The following is a 24,176-nucleotide window of genomic DNA, read 5'->3' on the forward strand; positions in this document are numbered from 1 at the left end:
AAAGTCACACAAATTCTCGCAATATGCAAATTTAGCCGGCCTACAACGACGATAAAAGCGGGTGATGAAAAGACGTGGGAAGAGCAACGATTGAGTTGGTCGTAGAATCGTGTTGCTGTTGCTTCTCGTGCCGTGTGAGGATATTTTACCGCTGTTGGGTCCGGTCTGAGTAACCGTTCGCGTCCTTCTAGGCACCTTACTAGTTGGATTCCATGCAGAACCGGTGTATAATGGTTATTGAATTGCTGCAACATTTATAACATCTTTTCCTGAACTTACCGTGTTAAAGAGAGAGTCGGGCGCCATCTTGAATTTTTCCTTATACATCTACAGAGGGCGCAGTAATTCTTTTTTTTAAAGGACTTTCCTTACACATTTTTTTACAAGCTATCTCGGCAATTTGGCCTCTAGGACTATGACCGAGTCGAAATTCGACTTAAAGCTCATACCCGAGTTTGACGGGTCTACATCCATCGTCGACTGGGTTGAAAGGGTCGAGCTGACGTGCGACCTTTGTGAGGTGAAAAGGGTACACACTGTGATTCCCCTGAGATTGGCTGGGGGTGCCTTGAGTGTATATCAGCAACTCAGTGCTGCCGAAAAGGGAGATGTCACCACAATTAAAGCTGCGCTGTACAAGGCATTTGCCATGGATCCTTGGATGGTACGGCCTATGAAAAATTTGCTTCCCGAAAATTTCTACCGGTGGAAAGCGTGGGCGTTTTCTTTGCGGAGTTAAAGAAACTCGCAGTCCTGTTCGGTGGAGGGGTGTCGGAGCGGACGCTCGCGTACGCGTTTGTGGCGGGCCTTCCCACTCAGGTGAAGCAGCTACTAAGAGCCTCAACCAGTGTTTCAACAACGACCATGGAACACTTGATGGAACGTGCTCGAGCCATCATCAAAGATGAGGAGGACCTAGGGGAACCAGTTGTGATGGCGACACAGGCAGGCCAGATTGGCGCTCGGGAGATTCCGAATCAGAACCCTGCAAGCAATGGGAAATGTTTTCGCTGCGGCTGATGCGGACATTTTGCAAGGAATTGCACCAACAGGGGGCGTGTGCGCTGTTTTAATTGTGGCGGTTTGGGGCATCTAGCCCAAAACTGTGCGGGAAACGTATCAGGGGAGAGGACGTCAGCGCCGCCCTGCTCCCCGAGCAAAATTTGAACAAGGCGCAACCAGTGATGACCGTTTACGTAAACAGGATACTCTGCTCAGCACTTCTCGACTCAGGCTGTTCGCATACTATAGTGAGCGCCAGGCTGTGTCCAAGTTGGACTAAGAGAAAGATCAAAGTCACCACGATAGGAGGCGAGACCCAGACATGCTGTGGAGCTGGAACTGTCGAGATCTACACGGACACCGGTGCAGCCTCTAAGATCAATGTGCTCGTGACCCAAGGAAATCTCCTGGGGTTTGACCTGTTGCTCGGATACGATGCCATCAAGGCGCTGGGGGGAGTCGCAATTCATCGGGATCGAAAGGTGCGATTCTTGGAGGCCCCAGTGTGTGCAGCGCTCCACATCAATCGGCCGGATTTTACAGTGGACTACGACTCTCGCAAGAGGGCCTGGATTGCATCTTGGAAGTGGACCAAGGGAATGGCACCGACTAAACTCAAGAATGGGGTTGCAGAGTACCCTATACCCAGTGAGGCCCGAGCAGAATACGAAAGGGAACTAAAGGCGTGGATCCAAGATGGCTGGTTAATCCCCTACCCTGAGGACAAGCTTGGGCCTCCCAAGGGTCTAATACCCTTGATGGCAGTAGTCCAGCATAACAAGTAGAAAGTACGGCCCGTGCTGGACTATAGGGAGCTTAACAAGCATATTGAAGCCTACACTGCCGATGCTGACATATGCGCCAGCAAGTTGAGGGAATGGCGTCAGAAAGGCACCAATGCCTTGATATTGGATTTGCGAAAAGCCTATTTGTAGGTGCGAGTTGATGAAACGTTGTGGCCGTTCCAGACAGTTTGATTCCAGGGGCAGAGGTACTGCCTTACACGCCTCGGCTTTGGCCTAAACCTGGCACCACAGATCATGAAGACTATTGTTAACACAGTATTGTCCCAAGAAAAGCCCATGAGGGACTCAACGTCAGCTTACATTGATGACGTATATGTCAATGAAGATGTACAGTCTGCGTCGTGTGTCAAAGAAAAGTTGGCTCAGTTTGGTCTGGAATGCAAGAATCCCGAACGTTTAAGGGAAGGAGCACGTGTATTGGGATTGGATGTTTATGAAGAAGATGGCACCCTACAATGGAGGCGTGGCAGTGAAATTCCAAGCATCCCCAACCTCGTTACAAGGCGGACAGTTTTTTCTTGGTGTGGAAAACTTGTTGGTCACTTACCGGTCTGTGGCTGGCTCCGCGCAGCTGTTGGTGTAATTAAATGCAGAGCAAATTTAACAACCACGGGTTGGGATGACATATCCGATGATGTCCTACTAACTCTTATGATTAAAGAGACACTGGAGAGAGTGAACAAGAAGGACCCTGCCTGTGGGCGGTGGTGTGTTAACGGAGACAACGTAGGTGTGTGGGTTGATGCCAGTTCTTTGGCGTTGGGAGTATCGTTGGAGCAAGGAGGAAACGTGTTCGAGGATGCATGTTGGCTGCGGCCCGTAACAGATTCTCAGCATATCAACCTGGCAGAGCTGGACGCTGTTGTAAAGGGGGTAAATCTGGCCCAGCAGTGGCAGTCTAAGAAGTTGACCTTGTACACAGATTCTCTCTGTGTCTACCACTGGGTGTCTGACACTTTCAGGATGGACACGAATCCGTACCAAGGCAGCAAGCGAAATGTTAATATGGAGAAGGCTAGATACGCTAAAAATCCTGGTATCTGAGTATGGGCTATCACTGAGCGTCACTCTGGTGCCATCACATTGTAATCATGCTGACCAACTGACCCGAGTACCTCACAAATGGTATGAAGCTGCGAAGATGGGAATGGAGATTACTGCTCGATCTTGTGCAGTTGCAATCGACCCATGTCAAATACAAAAAATTCATGCACAGAGCGGACATCCGGGTATCAAGAGGACCCTTTATTTGGTGAGGCGCGTATACCCAGCAGTGACCAAGATGGATGTCAGACAGATCATCAGAAATTGTGAGGCTTGCCAGTCTATTGATCCTGCACCAGAGCGATGGCAGAAGGGTCGCTTGGAAGTTGAGAGTGTGTGGCAGTGGCTGGCCATGGATATTACCCATTACAGTGGCAAGCCCTTTCTAACTCTCATTGATTGCGGGCCTACGAGATTTGCGGTGTGGCGGCAGATGACCAGACAGGATTCAGCAAATGTTGTTCACCACCTATCATCTATTTTTTTTTAACGATGTGCGCCGGAAGAGCTCCTGACTGACAATGATGTAGCGTTCTGTAGCCAGCAAGTCTGGCAGTTGTCAGATGAGTGGGGCGTCCGACTACGGTTGCAATGTGCGCATGTGCCGTCAGGAAATGGCATTGCTGAAAGAAGCCATCGCAGCATCAAGAGAATTGCTGCCAGGAAGCGATGTACTATTACGGAAGCCACATATTGGTACAACATTACGCCAAAGGATGGGACGTCCTCTTCAACCGCACCTGCGAATGCTATTTACACGTACCGAGTCAGAGTGAAGGGAATCAACACTACGCAGCCAGCCGAAAAGGGAACATATAACAGATATGAAGTGGGAGATCCAGTGTGGGTGCGGCCCCCAGGAAATCGGTGCACCGACAAGTTTAAGCAAGGACAAATATCTGGAGTGATTAGCCAGCAGTCTGTTTTGGTCGATGGAACCCCACGACATGTGCGAGATCTTCGCCCAGCTACCGAGGTGCGTCACACAACTACAGAAGAAAGCAGTGAAGCGTCTAGCGATGAGCTGCCGATGCACGGATTCAGTGAGCCCCCTCCAGAGACTGATAGCGATACTTCATCTGATGAGGCGGAACCAGATCCAGAGCCTGAATCTAAAACAGTGAATGTACCTCTTCGCAGAAGCACACGCACTAAAAGGCCATCCCCCCAGTGCTCTCTATGTGATAATCAGATCAGGGGGGAGTGTAACGTGCATCCAGGAGATAAGCGCCCGATTGTTTGCGTGTTGTGTGGGTACGTGGGAGAGACGAACGAGGGGAAAAGACTTACCTCGAGACCAGCTCGGCGTGACCGACCGAAAATACAAAAGAAAGACCAAGATGGCGGCCGCCGTCTTTTGTAAAGTACGATGTCTTGCAAAGTCACACGAATTTTCGCAATATGCAAATTTAGCCGGCCTACAATGACGATAAAAGCGGGTGATGAAAAAGACGTGGGGAGAGCGACGATTGAGTTGGTCGGGGAATCGTGTTGCTGTTGCTTCTCGTGCCGTGTGAGGATATTTTACCGCTGTTGGGTCCGGTCTGAGTAACCGTTCGCGTCCGTCTAGGCACCTTGCTAGTTGGATTCCGTGCAGAACCGGTGTATAATGGTTATTGAATTGCTGCAACATTTATAACATCTTTTCCTGAACTTACCGTGTTAAAGAGAGAGTCGGGCGCCTTGAATTTTTCCTTATACATCTACAGAGGGCGCAGTAATTCTTTTTTTTAAAGGACTTTCCTTACACATTTTGCTACATTTGTTATAAAGTTTGGAGAGAACTAGAGCTACTTCAGCGGAGCACTTTTTTAATAGCACAGCCGGGTCCACATGCTTTTGCAGTGTCAAGATTTCTTATGATAGCATGCACCTGAGAAGGGGTGATTTTCAGATTGTCTAGTGTGGTGTCTGTCTGCAAAGGAAAGTCAGGGAAGAGGTGGTTAGCAGGGTGTATTGTGGAGTTGGAGGCAAACCGACTGGCAAGCATGTTAGCCTTCTCGGTTGCTGAGCAGCAAACAACCTCATTATTGTTGGATAGTGGAGGAATTGTTGATCGCATATTATTTACTACACTGTTGTAAATTTTGCAGAAGTCAAAGGTTCCTAATTTCTCTGCTTTGATGCGTTTTTTGGTGGTTTCAGTAAATTCTCTCTTAGCTGTCACTATTTCTTTCTTACAGTTATTTCTGGCTTCTATATACTTCTGTCTGTATGAACTGGACATAAATTTGTGGTATACATGCTGCCTTTGCGCTATGGCAGTTGCATAAGTAGAAGTAAACCATTGGGGAAAGTAGGGCTTGTTATAAAAATAATAATTAAGTGGGCTTGCTATAAAAATAATAATACTAATAATTACAAGAAACCTTCTCAACCACAACCTTCTTAACATTCACAGGGAACATGAGTTGGAACAAACACATCAAGGGCATTACCAAGGCTGCTGTAAAGAAACTGAGCTCTCTCTACTGTGTTAGAAAGTTTTGGCAAATAGTAAACAGGATCATGAACAGAATCATGTGCTCTATCCCAACCATCATCAATGGACCTGAGGTCATCTCGTCAGTATCAGACAAAGCCAATCTCTTTGTCAAGAACTTTGCAACTAATTATACCCTATGCGACTAAGGCTGTCAACCCCTCGCATTTCCTCTTTTCTCAGAAAACACACTATGCGACATACGAACATCTCTGCGTGATATTGCCAAGTTAATCAAAAACCTTAATTCCAATAAAGCAACTGACCCTGATGGCATTTCAGTTATAGTGCTGAAAAAGCTTCAGCCAGAACTAATTCCCATACTTACAAAGCTGTTTAAGACTTGTCTTAAAGAGAATTGCTTCCCAACACCCTGGAAAACCTCATCAGTGTGTCCTGTATTCATAAATTCAGGTAATCGGTCATCTTCCTCTTAGTACAGACCAATAAATCTCCTGTGCATCATGAGTAAGTTCCTGGAATCCATGCTAAATGGAGAAGTAGTTAACCATCTCAACAAAAATAACCTTTTTAGTGAAATGCAATATGGTTTCCGTTCTGCTAGATCTACAGCAGATGTGATGATAGTTATATCTCATAGGATTAGCGGATCTTTCAACAGATGCTTCCTTTCTAGGGCAATTGCTCTTGACATATCAAAGACCTTTGATAGGGTATGGCATAAAGGCCTACTTCACAAGATCCCCAGCTACGGTATAGCTGGAAATGTCTTCTCAATTATTAAATCATTTCTCTCTGATAGGTTCAAAAGAGTAGTGGTTGATGGGCAGAAATCAGAAGCTCAAAGTATTAATGCCAGAGTCCCTCAGGGGACCATCTTTGGCCCAACTCTCTTACTAATCTACATCAATGATCTTCCAAATCACATCCTAATATCATTCGTAGACATTTATGCTGATGACATTACTATCTATGTCAACACATCAAAGGCCGTAAATGACCAAGTTCTGTGATTCTCTCCTCTCTGATCTGGAGCATATGATGCAATGGGGAAAGAAGTGGCTGGTTAATTTTAATGCATCTAAAACCAAGCTTCTATCTTTACATCATCAACGCTCTAATCTAGGGAAAACTAATGAGCACATATCTAAGGCAATGGCGGAAACGGTAGAGGAAAACCTTCAGTCTGTAATGGAATGGGGTCAGAAATCGATGATAACGTCCAAAGCTGCCAAGACAAAGTTCATTTCCTTTAATAATTACATGAAATCTTACCAACCACCAATAGCTATGGCTAAAGATACATTACCTGGAAGGACTTCGTTCAAACTCCTCGGCTTAACGTTCACAGGGAACAGGAGTTGGAATAATACACTGAAATCATTGCCAAGGCTGCTGCGAAGAAGGTGAGCTCTCTCTACCATGCTAGAAAGTTACTTACGTCTGAAAGTATCCTGCACCTCTACACAGCCACCATCCACCCATGTATCGAGTACTGCTGTCACATTTCGGCTGGTGCATCTGCTACTAATCTCACACTCCTGGACAGTGTTCAAAAGAGAGTCGCTAACCTGATAGATCCTGAACTGTTATCTAAGCTTCAGCCCCTTTCCTATCGACGAAATGTTGCATCCCTCTGCTTGTTTTACAAGTATTTTAATGGTGGATGCTCTGACAAACTACAAGCTCTTGTACGTTCACGATGAAAATACCCCCGACAAACCCGAAAAGCAGCAAAGTCCCACCCTTACACAGTTGAGATCCCCAGATGTAAGAAAGCCTTCTACTCTAATAGCTTTTTCCCCAGAACTACTAGGCTTTGGAACTCTCTTCCAAGTTCCTGCTTCTCCAACTGTACTGACATGCAGAACTTCAAGTGTAATGCAAACAGATATCTTGCTGCTAAACTCCCTACATAGTACCCCTGAAACTTGGATCCCTGATAGTAGCCCCCTACATCAAAGTGGCAATGTGCCTTGTTTAGGGTGAAAATGTAATTAAAAAAAAAAAACTGGTAAAACTAAACAGGAAAATCATGTAAAAAAATAAATTCATTGGACTTGGAGTCAGAGTCGGATAAAAAATTCTGACTGACTCCTTCTACTCTTAGAAATTCGACTCCGACTAAAACCTCCAACTCCTTCCGACTCCGCAACCCTGCTTAGAATGACTATCAAACTATTTCTTTTTTAATATTTCTTACATATATCTTTGAAAACATCTGGAATGTTGTCTTTTCTTTACAAAATGTATATATTTATTTGCCCAGATAAGGAACATTGCCACTGAGGCATAAAGGGCTATTGTACATTAAAAGACAAATTTACAGCTGTTTGTTCACATTACATCTGAATTCCTGCATGTTGGTGCAGTTAGAGAAATGTGAAAACTTGTAAAACATGCACAGGAATGCAACATTGGAGTGATGCGATAGGAGCTGGAGCTTGGTGGAAAGTGTACATAATCTGTGTATAACACTCAAGTGGAAGAGTTCATTATTATGGGTACCACAACAAAAACCACATGCTCATGAGAATTTGGTTAAATTTGGCTTAAAAAAATCAAAGATTTAATATATGTTTGAGTTTGTCAAATAGTTTGGTCTTAATCAGTTATTAAGTTTTGTTGTGGCTCATTAAGTTTCATTTAAAGAATTTATAACATTTAAATCAGATAAAACAGAAGATTAAAAGATTTTTCATGTAATATCTATCCTAAAAGTTTTTTTGAAATCCATAAGTACACTATAAATAAAATTTTATTCAAAAATTCATTACCAACAATTGAATTTTACATCAGCAGCTTGTAAACAAAGATGGCAACTTTTTATTTGAATTGAGTAAAGAATTTGAAAAATTGCAAATATAAATATTGAAAAATGTTCTTAGATGTTTCTTTAGAGCTATTCTGTTATCAAATATATGAGGCGCTCTGTGCCAGAGAGATGAAGCAACCAGTGGCTCGAATAACAGTTTTCTATGGTACTTCATTCCCTCATCCATGCTCTATCCTTTGAGCTGAGCAACTAAGCGATATCGCTTCACAACTTTGGCACAACTGTCCTTTGAAATAACATGGTGAAATGAACATGTGTCTACTAGCAAAACTTACTCAAGTATATGTGTCAGACAGGCAAAGACGCCTGAGGTAAGTAACCAAGTATCAGGATGGGAGACAGCATTAGTTGGTCTCACAGTGTTAGCACCACATTTGTCAACAGTGAGACACTGTTCAGTGATACTCTGCTGTATTTTGTGATTTTTTCAGTGGAAATAATCCTCATTACAGTAAAATGAGTTCAACAGAGAGTGAAGTAGAGCCTAGTATGTCAGGCTATACTTGTAAACACCGAAAGAGTGTAGAAAACTTTGAGAAAACAAAAAAAAAAACAAGTAACAAAGAAGAGACATACACAAGCTATACTATGAAGCAACAAGTTTCAACACACGTTGTGGAACCAGCACATAAGTGCGGATATTTTAATAAAATTGGGCTGGACAGCATAAAGTAAATATTCAGTAAATTTGGAGAAATATGCGACATTGACCAGCAAAATGTGTATATTTTCAAGTTTATAAGTAGTGTGAAAGTGAATAGTTCTCGTGTCAAGAATGATAGGCCTAGTCACCAGACACAACACAAAGTATATGGTGATGCATGCAAACAGATTGCATATTGTTTGTAGAAATATTTTTTATGGCATACATGGTATGAAAGAAAAGCGTGTGTAAACTGTGCTTACCAAACAAAGCTTGACAGGTGTAATTGAACCAGTCAAATGTGATCATGAAGTTCCATTAACAAAAATTAGTGATAGAACACATTGCTAGTGTGCCTAAGGTGTCGAGTCACTACAGTAGGACAAAGAGTCCCCACAGGAAGTATCTGCCTTCTGGATTGAACATAAACATTGTATACATTGTACCTTGAGTGATTAAAAGATAATAACAGTGTGGTTGAGCCTGTCAATAACTATTTTTATTTTGATATTTTTAAAATTGAATTTAATGTGGGCTTTGAGCCACCCGATAGTGACATCTGCAACTATTGTGATTTAGTGAATAATAAAATATGTGGGTAAAGTGCAGAAATAGATAGTGAAAAATTCAGAAAACTGCAGGATGAAAAAGCAAACAGAGTTTAGATGTAGCAAAAATTTTTTAAAGACTTTCGAAATAACCATGTGTTACTGCATCATGTTTTGATTTGCAACACTGCCTACTCCAAAGCTGATCACAGGAATCCAGTACTACAAATGTGAGCTTATGACATACAAACAGAAAAAGCCATTGCGCATTTATGAAATGAGTCTAGGTGTAAAAGAGGATCTGCAGAAATAACTGTCTGCAATACTTTATTGATGCTTCTGTAAACAATAATGTTAAAACATTGTGTCTTCTTAGTGACAACTGTGGTATACAAAATAAAAATATTAATATGGTGCTAACTTGCTTCCAGAAAATAAACAAAGGTAGATCTAACAAAATTGAGCACCTTTTATGATGCCTGGCCACTTCTATTTGCCTTGTGATAGGGATTTTGGGAACATAGAAAAGAAAGTAAGGTGTTGAGGTTTATTCCCAACCTAACTATGCTGACCTTATCAAGGTCTCTCATCATACAAAACCGTTTACAGTGGGTAATATGCAGAGGGATAGGCTTGTAGATGTTGCAATGATGCAGACGTAGATCACAAAGAAAGCAATACCTGGGGCAACTTAAGCTGTGTTTTTATGTTGAACACCTACAAACAAGGATTTGGCATCAAGTCAACAAACCAACAACAAGATCCTATATTGAAATGCAGAAAAGGAGATCAAAGTCTTATGACAACCGTGTGTTTGACCTTGCAACAACACACTTGCCCTAGAAATATCCAACACCTGTTAAACTGAATGTTAAAAAGCTGGAGGATATTAAAGCCCTGTTAACCTTCATCACATCTCCCCACAAACAGTTTATGGATGACGTGATTGCTGAGCAGGAAGCCTTCATTGGCACACTTGATGATGGCCTGCTCGATTACTAAGACTCACCCCCACCTCCCCAAAAACAACATGTGGAATAGTATCAGCAATAATGTAAGTGTTATATTAAACATTATAGTATTTTGTCTTTTTTGATAAATTTTTTTCATACTTGGTTCTCTCATTCTAATAATCTTTTTATAATTCAATAACTTGAGTGTTATTTCTTCCGTCCGTCACACCAATAATTTCCTGAGTAAGGTTGACACTGTTGTCCAAATTTCTGTATACACAACGCACCTTCTCTCAACTCCAAACAAACTTCTACTAATTCAACTTATTTCTTCGAAATCCAACTTCAAAATCAATGTCTCTCTAAAAAATCAAACCTCTTTTATCTCCAACCAGGAGCATCTCATTTGCATATCGGGTGCTCACATTGCAGGCATATAAAGAGATAAGGCAGCCATTTTTGTTTCTTTCTTCTTCATTCATTTCGTTCCACGACCAACCCATTGAATTATGCACACTTGCTAGTAAGGTAAGTCGCACATTTCCCTACACTCCCCCCTGATCTCAGGATCACACACAGGGCAGGAGGGCAGTCGTCTTTTTCGGGTACGTCTTCGAAGAATCGGGGGAAGCACTTCCTCATTGCCATCTTCCTCATTACCACTGTTATTGCCACCAGTCTGTTCCATTATCCCCTCTTGTGGTTCCCTATGTGGTGTTTCACAATCAGGGCAAGGGGGTAGTATCCGTTTTTGTCGGGTACTCCTTCGAAGAATCGGAGACATCACTTCCTTGGTTCCATCTTCCTCAGTATGTTCCATCATCCCCTCTCGTGGTGCTATAGGCGGTGTTTCACAATCACGGCGGGTGGGAAGTATTCGTCTTTCTCAGGTACTTCGATGAGGAACTGGTGGTATTACTTCCTCATGTTCATCATTCTCATCACTATTGCCACTAGTATTGTTGTGTCTCCAGATCGTGTTCCCTTTTTTAACACGGGACACACGCTTTAAGAGCACCGGTGCCTCGTGCCTCGTTCTCATTCATCTCTGTGCGAGTTTTTTCTTATATAGTTTTCTTTCTTATTTCTTTCCTTCCTGATCTTTCTTTATCGAAAAAACTTAACCGTTTAGGCATTCAAAAAAAAAAAAAAAAAAAAAGAAAAGGGATATAAGGTAAAGGAAAAGACTCCATGTCGCCATCTTTCGAGAACTCCGAGTTCCCATGCAATCTCGTCTTAGTCTCGTTTTGCGATTCTGTCCTTCCTCCTTTTTAACCACGGAATTTGAAACAATACACACGGACTTTACTCGACTCCATGAACTGGGCTTCCCCCGTTCTAAACCATGAGGTACGTTCAGAACATCCCATTATTCCTTTACCTGCCTATTCCTTCTATGAAGAACTTGAAACTCTATTTATGTTTAATTAATCTAGTGTGTGACTTCTATATTAAGTTTGGAGAAATTCTAATTTATTCTCTCCTTCTTCACTCGCACAGAACTTATGTCTTTTCTCAGACTTCTATTTCTATTTTTAATTCATGGGCACTTGGGTAGTTTATGCGCCGCACTAGAATAACAACTTTTGTAAAAAAAGAGACATAACTGCTCCATACTTTCACCTAACGATTTAATAAAAAAAAAAGAAAAGACATTTTCTAACCACTCCATACTTTCACCTAATGATTTAATGGAGAAAAGACACTTTTCTAACTGTTACGGACTTTCACCTAACAGTTGATTGAAAAAGATAAGATATCGCAGAATCTGTTAATTTGGAAGCCTGTTCAAAATATAATTATTTTCATGTATTATTTCCCTTTGTTTAATTATGTTTCTCCTTTTAACTATTTGTTTTGTTTTTGTTTCAGATTTTTTTACATAATTAATAAAGCGTTTTCAACGTAATAGTTGTTTTTGTTATGTTAATTTGAGTTTATCTGTCTGCCCAACGCACGCTTTCTGAAGTTTGACTGCTGGACGGTATTGTAGGTACCTGAAAGCAAGATTCTGAGGAATAACTGCCGCGAGTTCCAGAACAAGTATGTGCCATCATTCCCTGGTTCTGTAGGTATGTTTCTATGCTCACCTGTAGGGCAGTAGGCGATCAGGATCATCCCTGAACTGTATGTGATCTTCCTCATTATCCTCAGAATCAGAAGAGGTATAACAGGGGTGGATATCTTTTACATTACGTGGTACACCATTAATCAACATGGTCTGAGGACTTATGATTTTGTCTATTTTTCCTCTGCAAAATTTTACAGTGCACCCAGCATTTGGGAGTTTTACCCAAACACGGTCTCCCACTTGATATGGTGTATTGACAACGCTAACCACTGATGGTGTGACATCAATTCCTTTTATAGGCTGTTCATAGTGGTAAATCCCATTAGCTGGTGCAGTTTCTGGTGTTGCATCGTCCTTTGGTGTCACATTATACCAGTACACAGCTTCTGGAATAGAACACTGTGTCCTGGCTGCAATTCTTTTAATGGTGCAGTGACACCGCTCCGCTATACCGTTACCTTCTGGAAAATATGCATATTGGTAACGCATTCTAATCCCCTATTCCTGCATAAATTTCTGAAATTCTTGACATCGAAATGTAGTGGTGTTATCAGTCAGAATTTCCAGCGGGGCACCACGTTAAAAAAAAACAGCTCTCAACTGTCGTATAATGCTAGATGCATCCTGTTGTGTCAACAGGCGCCATATCGTGAAACGTGTCGGAGCACAATCTGTCAAGATTAAAAAAATGCTTGCCCTCATAATGCGTTACATCCATTCCTACTCGATACCAGTTGTCCTCCACCTTAAGCTTCCCTTTTTGGCATTGGGACGGTGCCGGATCAATTCACTGACACTTTTCACATGAGCGTATAGCTGCCTTGATTGATGCTCTTGTAGTTGAAGGACAAACTCTTCGGACAAAATATGTTGTCCTCCGAATTCCGGGATGTCCACTCTGCTGATGTATTGTACGGATCTGGTCAGGTGTTAATTGATCTGTTACGGTCGCGCATGTCTGTTGTGGAGGATCAGATTCCTGCCTCATTACATCAATCCACCTCTTTGGTACTCTAGTCAAGTTATCAGCCAAATTCTGCATCGACGAAACTAAGGTAATGTACACCTGCAAGCTGTATTCGTCAACTATATACTTTATAGTCTCCTTCGTACTAACATCTCACTTGCAGCTCTAGTCTTAACTCGAGACTTTCCAGTCAAGGTGTCGGTCAACCAGTGGTAAACACACAATGAGTCAGTGTGGAGATGCACAACCTTAGCCTGCCATTGCAATGCAAGATTAAGCCCTTTTAATGTGGCATCAAGTTCTGCCAAATTTATATGCTGGGCATCATTTTTCGGACAAAGCCAGCACGCATCTTCCACAACAGCACCCAAGTGTTCCAACACGACACCTGTAGCCAGTGAACTTGCGTCAACCCATGCATTCAGTTCGTTTCCAGATACTTGCCACTCATCCTAGGCAGGATCGTTTCTATGTACTCTGGACAACATTTCAGCCATCATTTGCTGGAGAGAATCATCATCCACCATGTCGTCCCATCCTTTGGTTACTGCAGTTACTCATCTTTTTAACACTCCTGTTGCCGATCGGAGCCATCCACAGACAGGTAGATGTCCTACTAATTTACCGCAAATAGAAAACACAATGCGTCTTGTCAATACACTGGGAAACTCTGGAATCAAGCTCCTTCGCTTCCATCGCAAAGTATTGCCCTTCTCATAGACCTCTAGGTCTTACACGGGCATCCCATCCTTTAGGCGCTTAGGGTCTTTGCTTATTAACCCAAACGATTCCAGTTTTGCTTGAACCACACCTGCAGACATTATATCCTCATTAACGTAGATGTCGTAAATGTAAGCTGAAGCAGCTTTTGCTGTGGTCTCATCCTGCATCAAAACAGTTTTAATAATAGTTGTCATTATTAAGGGTGCTACATTTAGGCCAAAACCTAAACGTGTCAAACAATATCGTTTTCCCTTGATTATCACTGTCTGAAATGACCATAATGACTCGTGGACACGTATCTGCAGGTAGGCTCTCTTCAAATCCAGCAGTGCTACATTACTCCCTTTCTGACGCCACTCTCTTAGTTTAGCAGCGCACACATCTGCGTTTCCAGTGAAAGCATCAACATGTTGATTCAATTCTCGGTAATCCATTACGGGCCGAATTTTGTCTTTAGTAGATTGTTCAACAGCCATGAGTGGAATTAATCCTTTGGGTGGTCCCAGACGTACCTGTGGGTACGGTATTAACCATCCGTTATCAATCCACATCTGAAGTTCTTCTTCATATGCGGCCCTATTCTTTATGGAAACTGCATACTCTGGAATGGTGTTGCACAGCCGATCTGGTGCCTGGCTCATAGTCCATTTCCACTTTGCAGTCCCTGCCTTTTCGTTGTCGTCAAACATAGCACAGAAGTCCTTTTCTTCAATAGACATGGCTGCACAGACTTCTTTTCCTTCTCCAAGCATTACACCTCCAGTCGCTGTGATTATGACGCCTCCTAGTGCTTGTATTGCATCAATTCCAATCAACATGTCACAGCCAAGGGGTTTTTCTTGCATCATCAGAACATCAACTTTGGCTGTGTCACCCTTCTCAGTACAGATCGTGACTGTCCCTTCACCACAACATGCTTGGGATAAACCATTGATCGTCATAATACCGAATGGTTGCTCCCGCCACATCTGACAGTAATGTGCACTAACTATAGACCAGGAACACACCGTGTCTATGAGTGCTGAACACTGCACATCGTCAATTTTAACGCTAATGACCGGTAATCCTGTGTTTATTGGTTGGCAAGGGTGGCGATAGTACCTTGCCCCCAACGTCGTTTCCCGAACAGTTGCAAGATATGTGCCCATACTTATTGCAGCGATAGCATTGTACTGTTCTCTGTGCTCGTGGATATACACACCTCCTATCACTCCGGCAATCCTATGCAAAATGATTGACCTCCCCACATTTATAGCACACTGGGCCTACATGCTTATTAATACCTGGGAGAGGATCTACATTGCTTCCATGCGGTTTGACTGTTGCAATTGGCTCTTGTTCCTTACAGATGTTTCGAACTCGGGCTAATAACTCGTCTGTTGTCAATTCATCAATTCGTGACGATGCCCGCAACAGTTTGCTGACCTCCTCAGGTAAGCCTACTAAAAAGGCACATCTTAATATCTTATCGTTAACCCCACCAAATGGTACCGACAACTTTCGTAGGTCGGCTAGGTACACATCAACTGTTTCCTTGGGGTGAAGTCCCCGGTTGGTGAACTGTTGCCATGCAACAAACGGATCTGTACCAAACGTTGTATATAGGCTGTGTTTGATTGTATCCCAGTCTGGTTCATCCCCGAGTTGCTGGTAGACTGCATAGGCCCATCCGGTTAACCTCAAAGGAATGACTGTGGCTGGTTCTTTAATTCTGCACAGTGTACAGATCTTCTCAGCCTTTTCCACCCATTCGACGACAGACGGTCCAGTGGTAGATCCATCAAACTCAGGTATCAAGCGAAAGTCGAATCTGTCCATTTTCTGCCTTTCGAGTCACTGCACACCGAGAGCCGAAATAGTTTATAATTCAATAACTTGAGTGTTATTTCTTCCACCAGTCACACCAATAATTTCCTGGGTAAGGTTGACACTGTTGTCCAAACTTCTGTACACGCAACGCACCTTCTCTCAACTCCAAACAAACTTCTGCTAATTCAACTTATTTCTTCGAAATCCAACTTCAAAATCAACCCTCTTTTATCTCCAACCAGGAGCATCTCATTTGCATATCGGGTGCTCACATTGCAGGCATATAAAGAGATAAGGCAGCCATTTTTGTTTCTTTCTTCTTTGTTCATTTCATTCCACAACCGGCCCGTTGAATTATGCACACGTGCTAATTAGGTAAGTCGCACGTTTCCCTACACTTTTAATAGGTACAAGTGTTACTTTTATCATTATCTATGTATTTAACTATAATATAGAGTGATTATCCTACAAAATGAGACAAGCCAGTTTCTATATTGTCAAATTTGAGCAGCAACCTCTCAAAACCTGTTTTTGGTATCTTTCCCTATCTGCCACTAAGCGCCTCATCTATACTCCTATAAATTTGGATTTATTTGTGTATTGATATTCATATTAAAACCCCTTTTTTCTATTCATTTAAAAAGAAAATACAACTTTCTTATATATGGGTCGTGGAATTGCATTTATCTGCAAAAGAGCTAGCTAATTTGCATATCCTTTTAAACATTCATTTTAATTAATTCTCTATTAGTTTTTCATTTTTCTCATGAGATGATCATCTTTAGTCTAACTATTATGTGTAATTATATTAATGAAGATATTCTACATGATTTATACTTGCATAATATTTGCGTAAAAAAGTTACCGTAACACACAAACTTTTTTCTATATATATTTATGTATGTGTATATATATTTGTTTAAAAAATTTTGCTTACCAAACTCCTGTCAGTTTCTGGTCTACAGACATGAAATTAATATATAGAGTATTCAAACCCAGACAAAACTTTATATTTGGGTTTTAGCTTGGGAAAATCGATGCAAAAAGACAAAAATTAAAGAAATTGAATTTGCCAGGTGAAGGTTGAATTACGAATATGCATGCATAATGTAATTGGTTCATGCTTTAATTTTTAGCCTTGCAGCAAACATGTCTTTATAGCTCAGGCATTAACGTCAAAGGAAAAAGTAAATCGTAAGCTAAACGTTTTGGTTTTGATTCTCGGTGGTGTACATTAGTCTTTTTTTTTTTTTAAACTTTTTAAATCATTACTATATATATTGGGTCCAACAGATGCATAACTTTGCTATCTTACAAAACAACAGCGAGTTTCTCGGTCCTATAAAAATAAGAGCCCTGGTCTAGATGATCTTTATCCAAAATTACTCCAGCTACTCTTTCTATTCATCACTGGATGCTTCACTCAGCTTGAAACTTATTTCTTCAAACTGATGATATCCCTGATGAGTTGTGAACAGAGACTATTTGTTCTGTCTTCAAGAAGGGTGACAGAGAGGAGCCATTTAACTATAGGCTAATCTCACTCATTTCTGTCATCAAACTTTTCTCAAGTCAGTCATAATGTCCAAAGTCTAACGTAATTTAACAAATCTCTTTATTATGGAGAAGCGGGTCACTAAAATCATAGATGAAGATGATGCAGTTCACATTGTCTCCCTTGACTTTGCCAAGGCTCTTGATTCAGTCAATCAGAAACTTCTGTTTCAGGTCTATGACTTTGAACTATAATTAGTGAAACGAATCAGAAATTCCCATTGCTCACTGTAACCTCTTGTTTGGTGTTTCTAATGTTGTTAGTGGTTTGCTATTCTTAGTGTTTGTCATTAATAATCTGCCAGAGGGCATTTCCCAGAAGTTCTTTTTGGTGAGGTTAAAAAGATCATTACTCACAGAAGTTATTTTGAATATCTCCATAGTTGCTGCCATCAAATTTTGAAATGGCCTAACCTATATGATTTGTCTTTCCATTTAGTTCTTTACCCACTTTACCCAACATGCTGCTTGACTTTGAACCTGACCAATCGATTCTGGATGAAACAGTGCAGCCTAAGGACTTGCGTGTTGTGGTTAATTCTTTTATTCCCACTGCTTGATGCATTCAGATGGTAAATAAAGCCCACAGTGTGATCTTTAACATTTTCCTATTGCTGTACATATTTTTGGTGAGAACCATTCTGGAACATGGAATCTAAATTCACTCCTCAGTTTCATTCGGGATATAAAAAATCTGGAGTGAATTCAGAGGCTTGTGACAATTTTTTTTTTTAACTGATTCTACATCAAGTCTTATGATTGGACGTCCCCAACTTGCAATCACTGGGGCATAGCTGCATGGTAACCTCACCCTCACTGTTTGTAATGCCACTCCGGTTGCTAGCGTGCAGGCATCGACCCATATATTCAGTTCTTGGCTGTCCACACACCAGTCTCCACAAGGTAGTTCATTCTGCTTTACTGTATTCACAGTCTTGCACATCATATGTCGCTGTAGGGAGTCTATCACCTTGTCATTCCAGCCGTTTGTGATTGCTTTATTACTCTGCATGCCACATGTGGCCACGCACATACTGTGCTTTCCACAGAGGAAACTACAATCCATTGTGTTATGATTTTGAGAATTTCTGGGATTGCGTTCCCTCATTTCCAGCATACCGTGCTCTCTTAAGACTGTCTCGAACAACACTATCGACTCTACACAACACGATCCCAAACAATACTGTCGAATTGCCATGCCATGATCCTGAACAATACCGTCGAATTGACACACCACAACATGATCATGAACGCAGAGCAATCTTTTTTAACTGCTCTCGAATGACTCCTCGGCTTGTTTTTTTTATAGCTGTTAGGCAAAGCTCAATCGTCAATGTGGGTAGGATGGACGTAGCTCATTGGTAGACTTTTGATTTGCAATCAAAAGGTCGTAGGGTCGCTTTTCACTGCAAGTAGGCCTGACTCATAAACTGGCACACAATTCTTGTGTTCGGAACAGATGTGGGCATAAGAACAATTAAGTGATTTTGCATTCCATAATAAATGGAGGCCTTTCACCAGATGCAGTCTTGTATCATACCCAAAACGTTTGAAACTTGAGTAGTTGATAGTGTTGGAAATTAGGTTAGGGAGAAAAAAAAGGTAAAAAGGGCTAGGAAAGATGGATTTTGGAGTGGTGGAGAGAAGAACACCTTGCCCAAGGAATTTCCAAGACAATTTAGTATTATATCGAGAATCAGTTCTATCTAACTCATAGATTGGACCTGGAAATGAAGTGGGCGCTCCACACTTCCCAACTCCAAGCTTCTGAATTGGGATCTTACCACCATATGCACTTTAAATTCATACACTGATGTTAGCAATACTAGTTCATTCTGCTAGTTGTTAATGATAATAATAATAATAATAATAATAATAATAATAATGATAATGATAATAATAATAATAATGATAATAATAATAATAATAATGATAATAATAATAATTGTTCCCATTGTGTCAATAGAAATATAAATGTATGATCAATAAGTCGAGAGTGAAGTTTTTTTTGGGGTGGAGGGGGGGGGTTACATAGGCATCGCCACTTATCAAGGTCAAGAGGCCACTCGAGGATAAGGGTTAAAGAGTGTTTGTAGACAATTGGACAATATAGTAATTGTTAGTAATGGAAATTCGGTAAATTTGTTAACTGAAGTGGAACGGTTCATCAAAAACTTGTTTACGTTAGGCTTAAAGACAACCATATTGTAGTCAGCTGGAAAGCAGGAAGACAGAAGACAATTCCATAGGCGTGCAGTTCTAAAAAAGAAGCTTTGTTCATGGAATCTACATTTAGGTTTAGGCACAGATAAAGAGTGGGGGGAATTATTGATAGTGTTTTCTGCTAGACATAAAGTAATATTTCACTTACCCAGTTGCTGTCTTTGTGATTGACATCTGAAATAGTTTTAAAGAGAAAACTTTGTCAATTTTAATTTAAAATGCACAAAATATATGAGCAAATAAACATAAATGGAGAAAATATTGTGGTTCATAATATAAAGGAGACTTAAATGTTATAATAATGGAGAAGAAAATGAAGGGTTACCAGCGTTGAAGCATGTGCACTGTAAGGCACATTAGGCACTCAATTTTTGGTGGAAAAACAAATTTATTTTCGTTAGATTTTCATAGGTTGCATTCATTTGCGTATGAGACGGAGGAATTTGGGAAGACAAACAGTTAAAGTTTTTGACAACTGAGAGGGAACATTGGAGAGGAAATTTGTCAACGTCCATTGTGATTTTGTTGAAAAGGAGTTCCATTAATTTCCTAATGGGATTACAAACTACTTAGGTGAGAAGATGAGATTATGGAATCAGGAATTGTAAGATTTAAGCAAAGATGTGGAGAAGGTGATAGATGAAGGAAGTAAAATTATTGGCTAAGCTACTAATAATGCAAGATCTTGCTAGTTTCATTCCACTTTTTCTATACAGAGTATTTGCTTGCCCTCTAACTTGAAATGAGTAATGAAGATCAGTTAGATAGGGAACATATAGAAATGAGACAAGTGACAGTATTCACCAAAGTGCCTTTCAAAAGAGCATATGAAAGCTAAAACGATTCAGGTAGACAAGTGAATCAGTTGATGTTTAGGCCAATAAAATCAAGATTGGCCGAACTAGTAAGATACCTAGGGAGAAGGCTGGATCATACAGCCAAACTTGCTCTCATTACACGATTCCCAGACTCTCACTATATCTGATCTACTCCAAGTCCATGTTTTGTGTGTGTGAACACGTGTATACTGTTGGCAGTTTCTCCTCTGGCAGTTGCAAATACTTGACTAAAAGTATCTGCAACAGTCGGTATATACATTTGGAAAAAATTAGAGTGTTCAAACAGCTGTTCAGCAAGGCAATGATCAAAGGGGGCAGTCAGAGCCATTCATATTACATTAGAGGTGGAATTTTTGGATTATTACAAGATAAATTGCAGCGATGGCATGTGACAAGCACATTTTCCACAATCAAAAGCTGGAGGTTCAAAGGTGATCAGATACTTTAATGACCCAGTGAGCAGCCTGTGAAAAATCAGTGTTCTATACTAGAGAGAGTATGGTTACAAAGCTAAAACTTACAAGAATTAATGGAAGAGCACCACAAGAGTGGAGACTATCTTTGCATCTTTATACTCAAGGCTTTAAAGTGTACAATGTACAAAGCAAGGAACCAGTATAAGGCTGTAGTATTGATTCTGGTCATACTTTGCGGTTAAAGCATAACAAGCTTGTGGCAGTGGTCCATTATGGTGGCAATCGTGCTAGCAAAGAGAAAGGAATGATATAGCTGGGAGTCTGCCATTAGGTGACAGAAGTGTTGCGTTGATGTAACATCTTCCACTTTTCTGCTGTCGACACGGCTTCCTTTCTTTTTCTTTTCTTGACGTAGCTGACATAGCTCCAACACCATTACGTTGCCACCTCATCAATACTTGTATAATGGATGGTGAGCAAAATGGTTAGTTATATGGTTCCAGCCCTATTCATCTGAAGGAAGGTACCTTATCAACATCCATTCCTCTTTCCTCATTTCTTAGCATTTGTCCTGGTGTGTGGGTGTTTGGCAGTTAACAGTCAACTGGGAATTGGTATGCATTGAGGAAATCCAACTGTCTAATTAAAACAAAATATCATGTAGCCAGTCAACCCATACAGGCATAATTTCTTCTAATCTCAAAGTGAAAAATTCAACTAAACATGACATGAGTAACTATGACTCTCTAAGAAGGTGTTTGTACATGCTTGATATGATAGTTGTCAACAACAATGGTCTAGAACTGGTGTGGGTCAGAGTTTTTGTGGTGAAGCATGAATGAGTGGTCCTTACCTATCAGGGCTTGTTTCACCCCACAAGTGCGTATTTACTAAAGATGCTCTGACTTGGCTCATGAGACCTGAGTGACCTATAGAGATCTCCAACCTGCAACACAGACTTAAACCCCCTCCCCTATATGTAGCATGATGTAACTTATCTTATTTAATATTATCAACATGAGTTACATATCATTTAAAAGAAGCTTAAAATGAACTAGCAATATTTTGAAAAAATCTTTAGTGTACAAAAATAATGACAATGCGAAATCGAAATCGTGTTTACATTACTGATGCTTTAAAACAATGTTCCTATTTAGTGATCATTTCAAAGGCATAAACATACCCGTGTTTAAAAAATGTAGCAAAAATAAACTAATAGTCAGATTTTCCTAAAAAAATTTTTTATACTTATTCATTTTTTAATTAACTTATATTTTAAAATTAGCTTTCGTTAAATATATGAGGAGAAATATTTTTTATGTGTTCTACACTCCCTCCCCATATTTCATGTTACAAAAACTAAACAAAATAAATTTAGGTCCATAAAAATTGCAACATTTTATAAAACTGAAGAAATTATTATTCAAAAATATTAATTTTTATATTCATACATAAAACCATTACTTATTTCACTTACCTTAAATTTGTAAATAAAAAATGGACATAAAATCAATATCATTATGTTAAAAAAATGTTTTTTTGCAATAACATTTAATATAATTAGTTAAATTACAACAAATAACCAAATTTCTAAAAATAATGAATTTTTAAAAGATTTAAATAGAACAAAATTTCAATATTCCACACTAGGACATACATTTTTTGAGTAAAAGTTTCCAATATTTAAAAATATTTTCATATATATATATATATATATATATATATATATATATATATATAAAATGACTATTGGCAATTTTAAAAGACAATTCTTTAAAATACCAATAAACTCATGACCATCTTCTGAGTCTATTTCAGACTTTCTAACCTGTTCTCCAATAATGTTGTGCTACCAGAATCTTCTGACGAGAGTACACTGTATCAGAAGCACAAGTTCTTCACGTTTCAGGACATCCTATCCACCTAGACAAATTGTGGACAAATTATCTCAGTTACCTAAGCCTGGAAAAATCTCCTGGTACAACGACTCTCTGGTGCTTTCACCCACAATTTATTAGGGACTATGCTTGGGGCCTGTTACTGGGAACATAACATCCATTCCTTTCACCTGGACCGTACACCAATATATAGCATTGTCTGGGGAGGTCAAAGATGATTTGTCATCTTTTGGAGTCACGTTGTATCAGTAGATCGCCTCTGGTATGGAGCAGTGCATTTTAGCTGCAATCTGTTTCACAGTGTGGCTGGATCATATGCACAGCAAAATCTCAAGTTCATGCCCCATTTATCAATGAATATCCTGAATTCTTTGCTGCGGAAGGCTGTGTCATTATCTGTCAGTAGTTCACAAGGTGGGTTATGTTAAAAAAAGACCACTTCCAATTGGCGAATTATAGTTGCCGAGTCCTGCTATGCTAATTACCTCCACACTGAAAACCACGACGGGCCACAATCCATGACAGTTGGAAAATGGTAAGCATCATAGTGCCTAATGTCCATTCCCTATCAATGTCAATCACTGCTCAACGCCAGTCTTCTTTTCTCTCAGTGAACTGGTACTGGATCTATAGATTGGCATTCCATGCACATTCGTACTGCCAATCTTACTGCTGCGTTTGTTGTCACAGAGCAAACTCTTTGGGCAAAATAAGCAGTGCATTGCACTTCTGGATGTTCACTGTTTCTGTGAATGGCCATGGTATGGGCTGTGTCCAGCTTGGCATCATGCACTGTACCAATCAGTGGCTCAGGTCCTGCATCCTTCTTCATAGCACTGAACCATCATTGTGGTATGCGAGTCAATTGATCGGCCATGTTGTGAATTGATGCAACCAATGTCACATCTACTAAGAGCCCATATTCCTTCACCAATTCTTTGAGGGTATTTAGTCATCTTCTAATGAGCATCTCACTGGCAGCTGTGGTATGAACTTGTGCTTTCTGCTGAGAGTGTTTGATACCTAGTTGTGTATACATGCAGAGTAGGTCTTTATGTGCAATATCTTGGTCTGCCACTGAAGCGACAAGTTAATTTCCGTCAACACAGCATCTAATTCAGCCAGATTAATATGCTGCGCATCGTTCTCAGGTCACAGCCAACAAGCATCTTCCACCACATCTCTTTGTAATACCACTCCGGTTGCTAGCGCGCAGGCATCGACCCATATATTCAGTTCTCGGCTGTTCACACACCAGTTCCCACAAGGTAGTTCGTTCTGCTTTACTGTGTTCACAGTTTTGCACATCATATATCGCTGTAGGGAGTCTGTCACCTTGTCATTCCAGCCATTTGTGATTGAACAGGCTTTATTACTCCACATGCCACATGTGGCCACACA

At 40.6% G+C, this 24,176-nt stretch overlaps 1 protein-coding gene across 1 annotated transcript in view; it reads right to left on the bottom strand.

Annotated features, from left to right (window-relative positions):
• The window catches only part of LOC145278212 (polyamine deacetylase HDAC10-like), a 222,075-nt gene that overhangs the window by 159,821 nt on the left and 38,078 nt on the right, over positions 1-24,176 (bottom strand). Inside the window, exon 2 of the mRNA XM_080130499.1 lies at positions 19,771-19,796. Within this exon, the coding sequence (XP_079986625.1) occupies positions 19,771-19,796 (26 nt within the window). The remainder of the gene's footprint in view (positions 1-19,770; positions 19,797-24,176) is intronic.

This window comes from Euprymna scolopes, chromosome 6, assembly GCF_053919585.1.
Source record: "Euprymna scolopes isolate OS-2025 chromosome 6, ASM5391958v1, whole genome shotgun sequence".
Lineage (NCBI taxonomy): Eukaryota > Metazoa > Mollusca > Cephalopoda > Sepiida > Sepiolidae > Euprymna > Euprymna scolopes.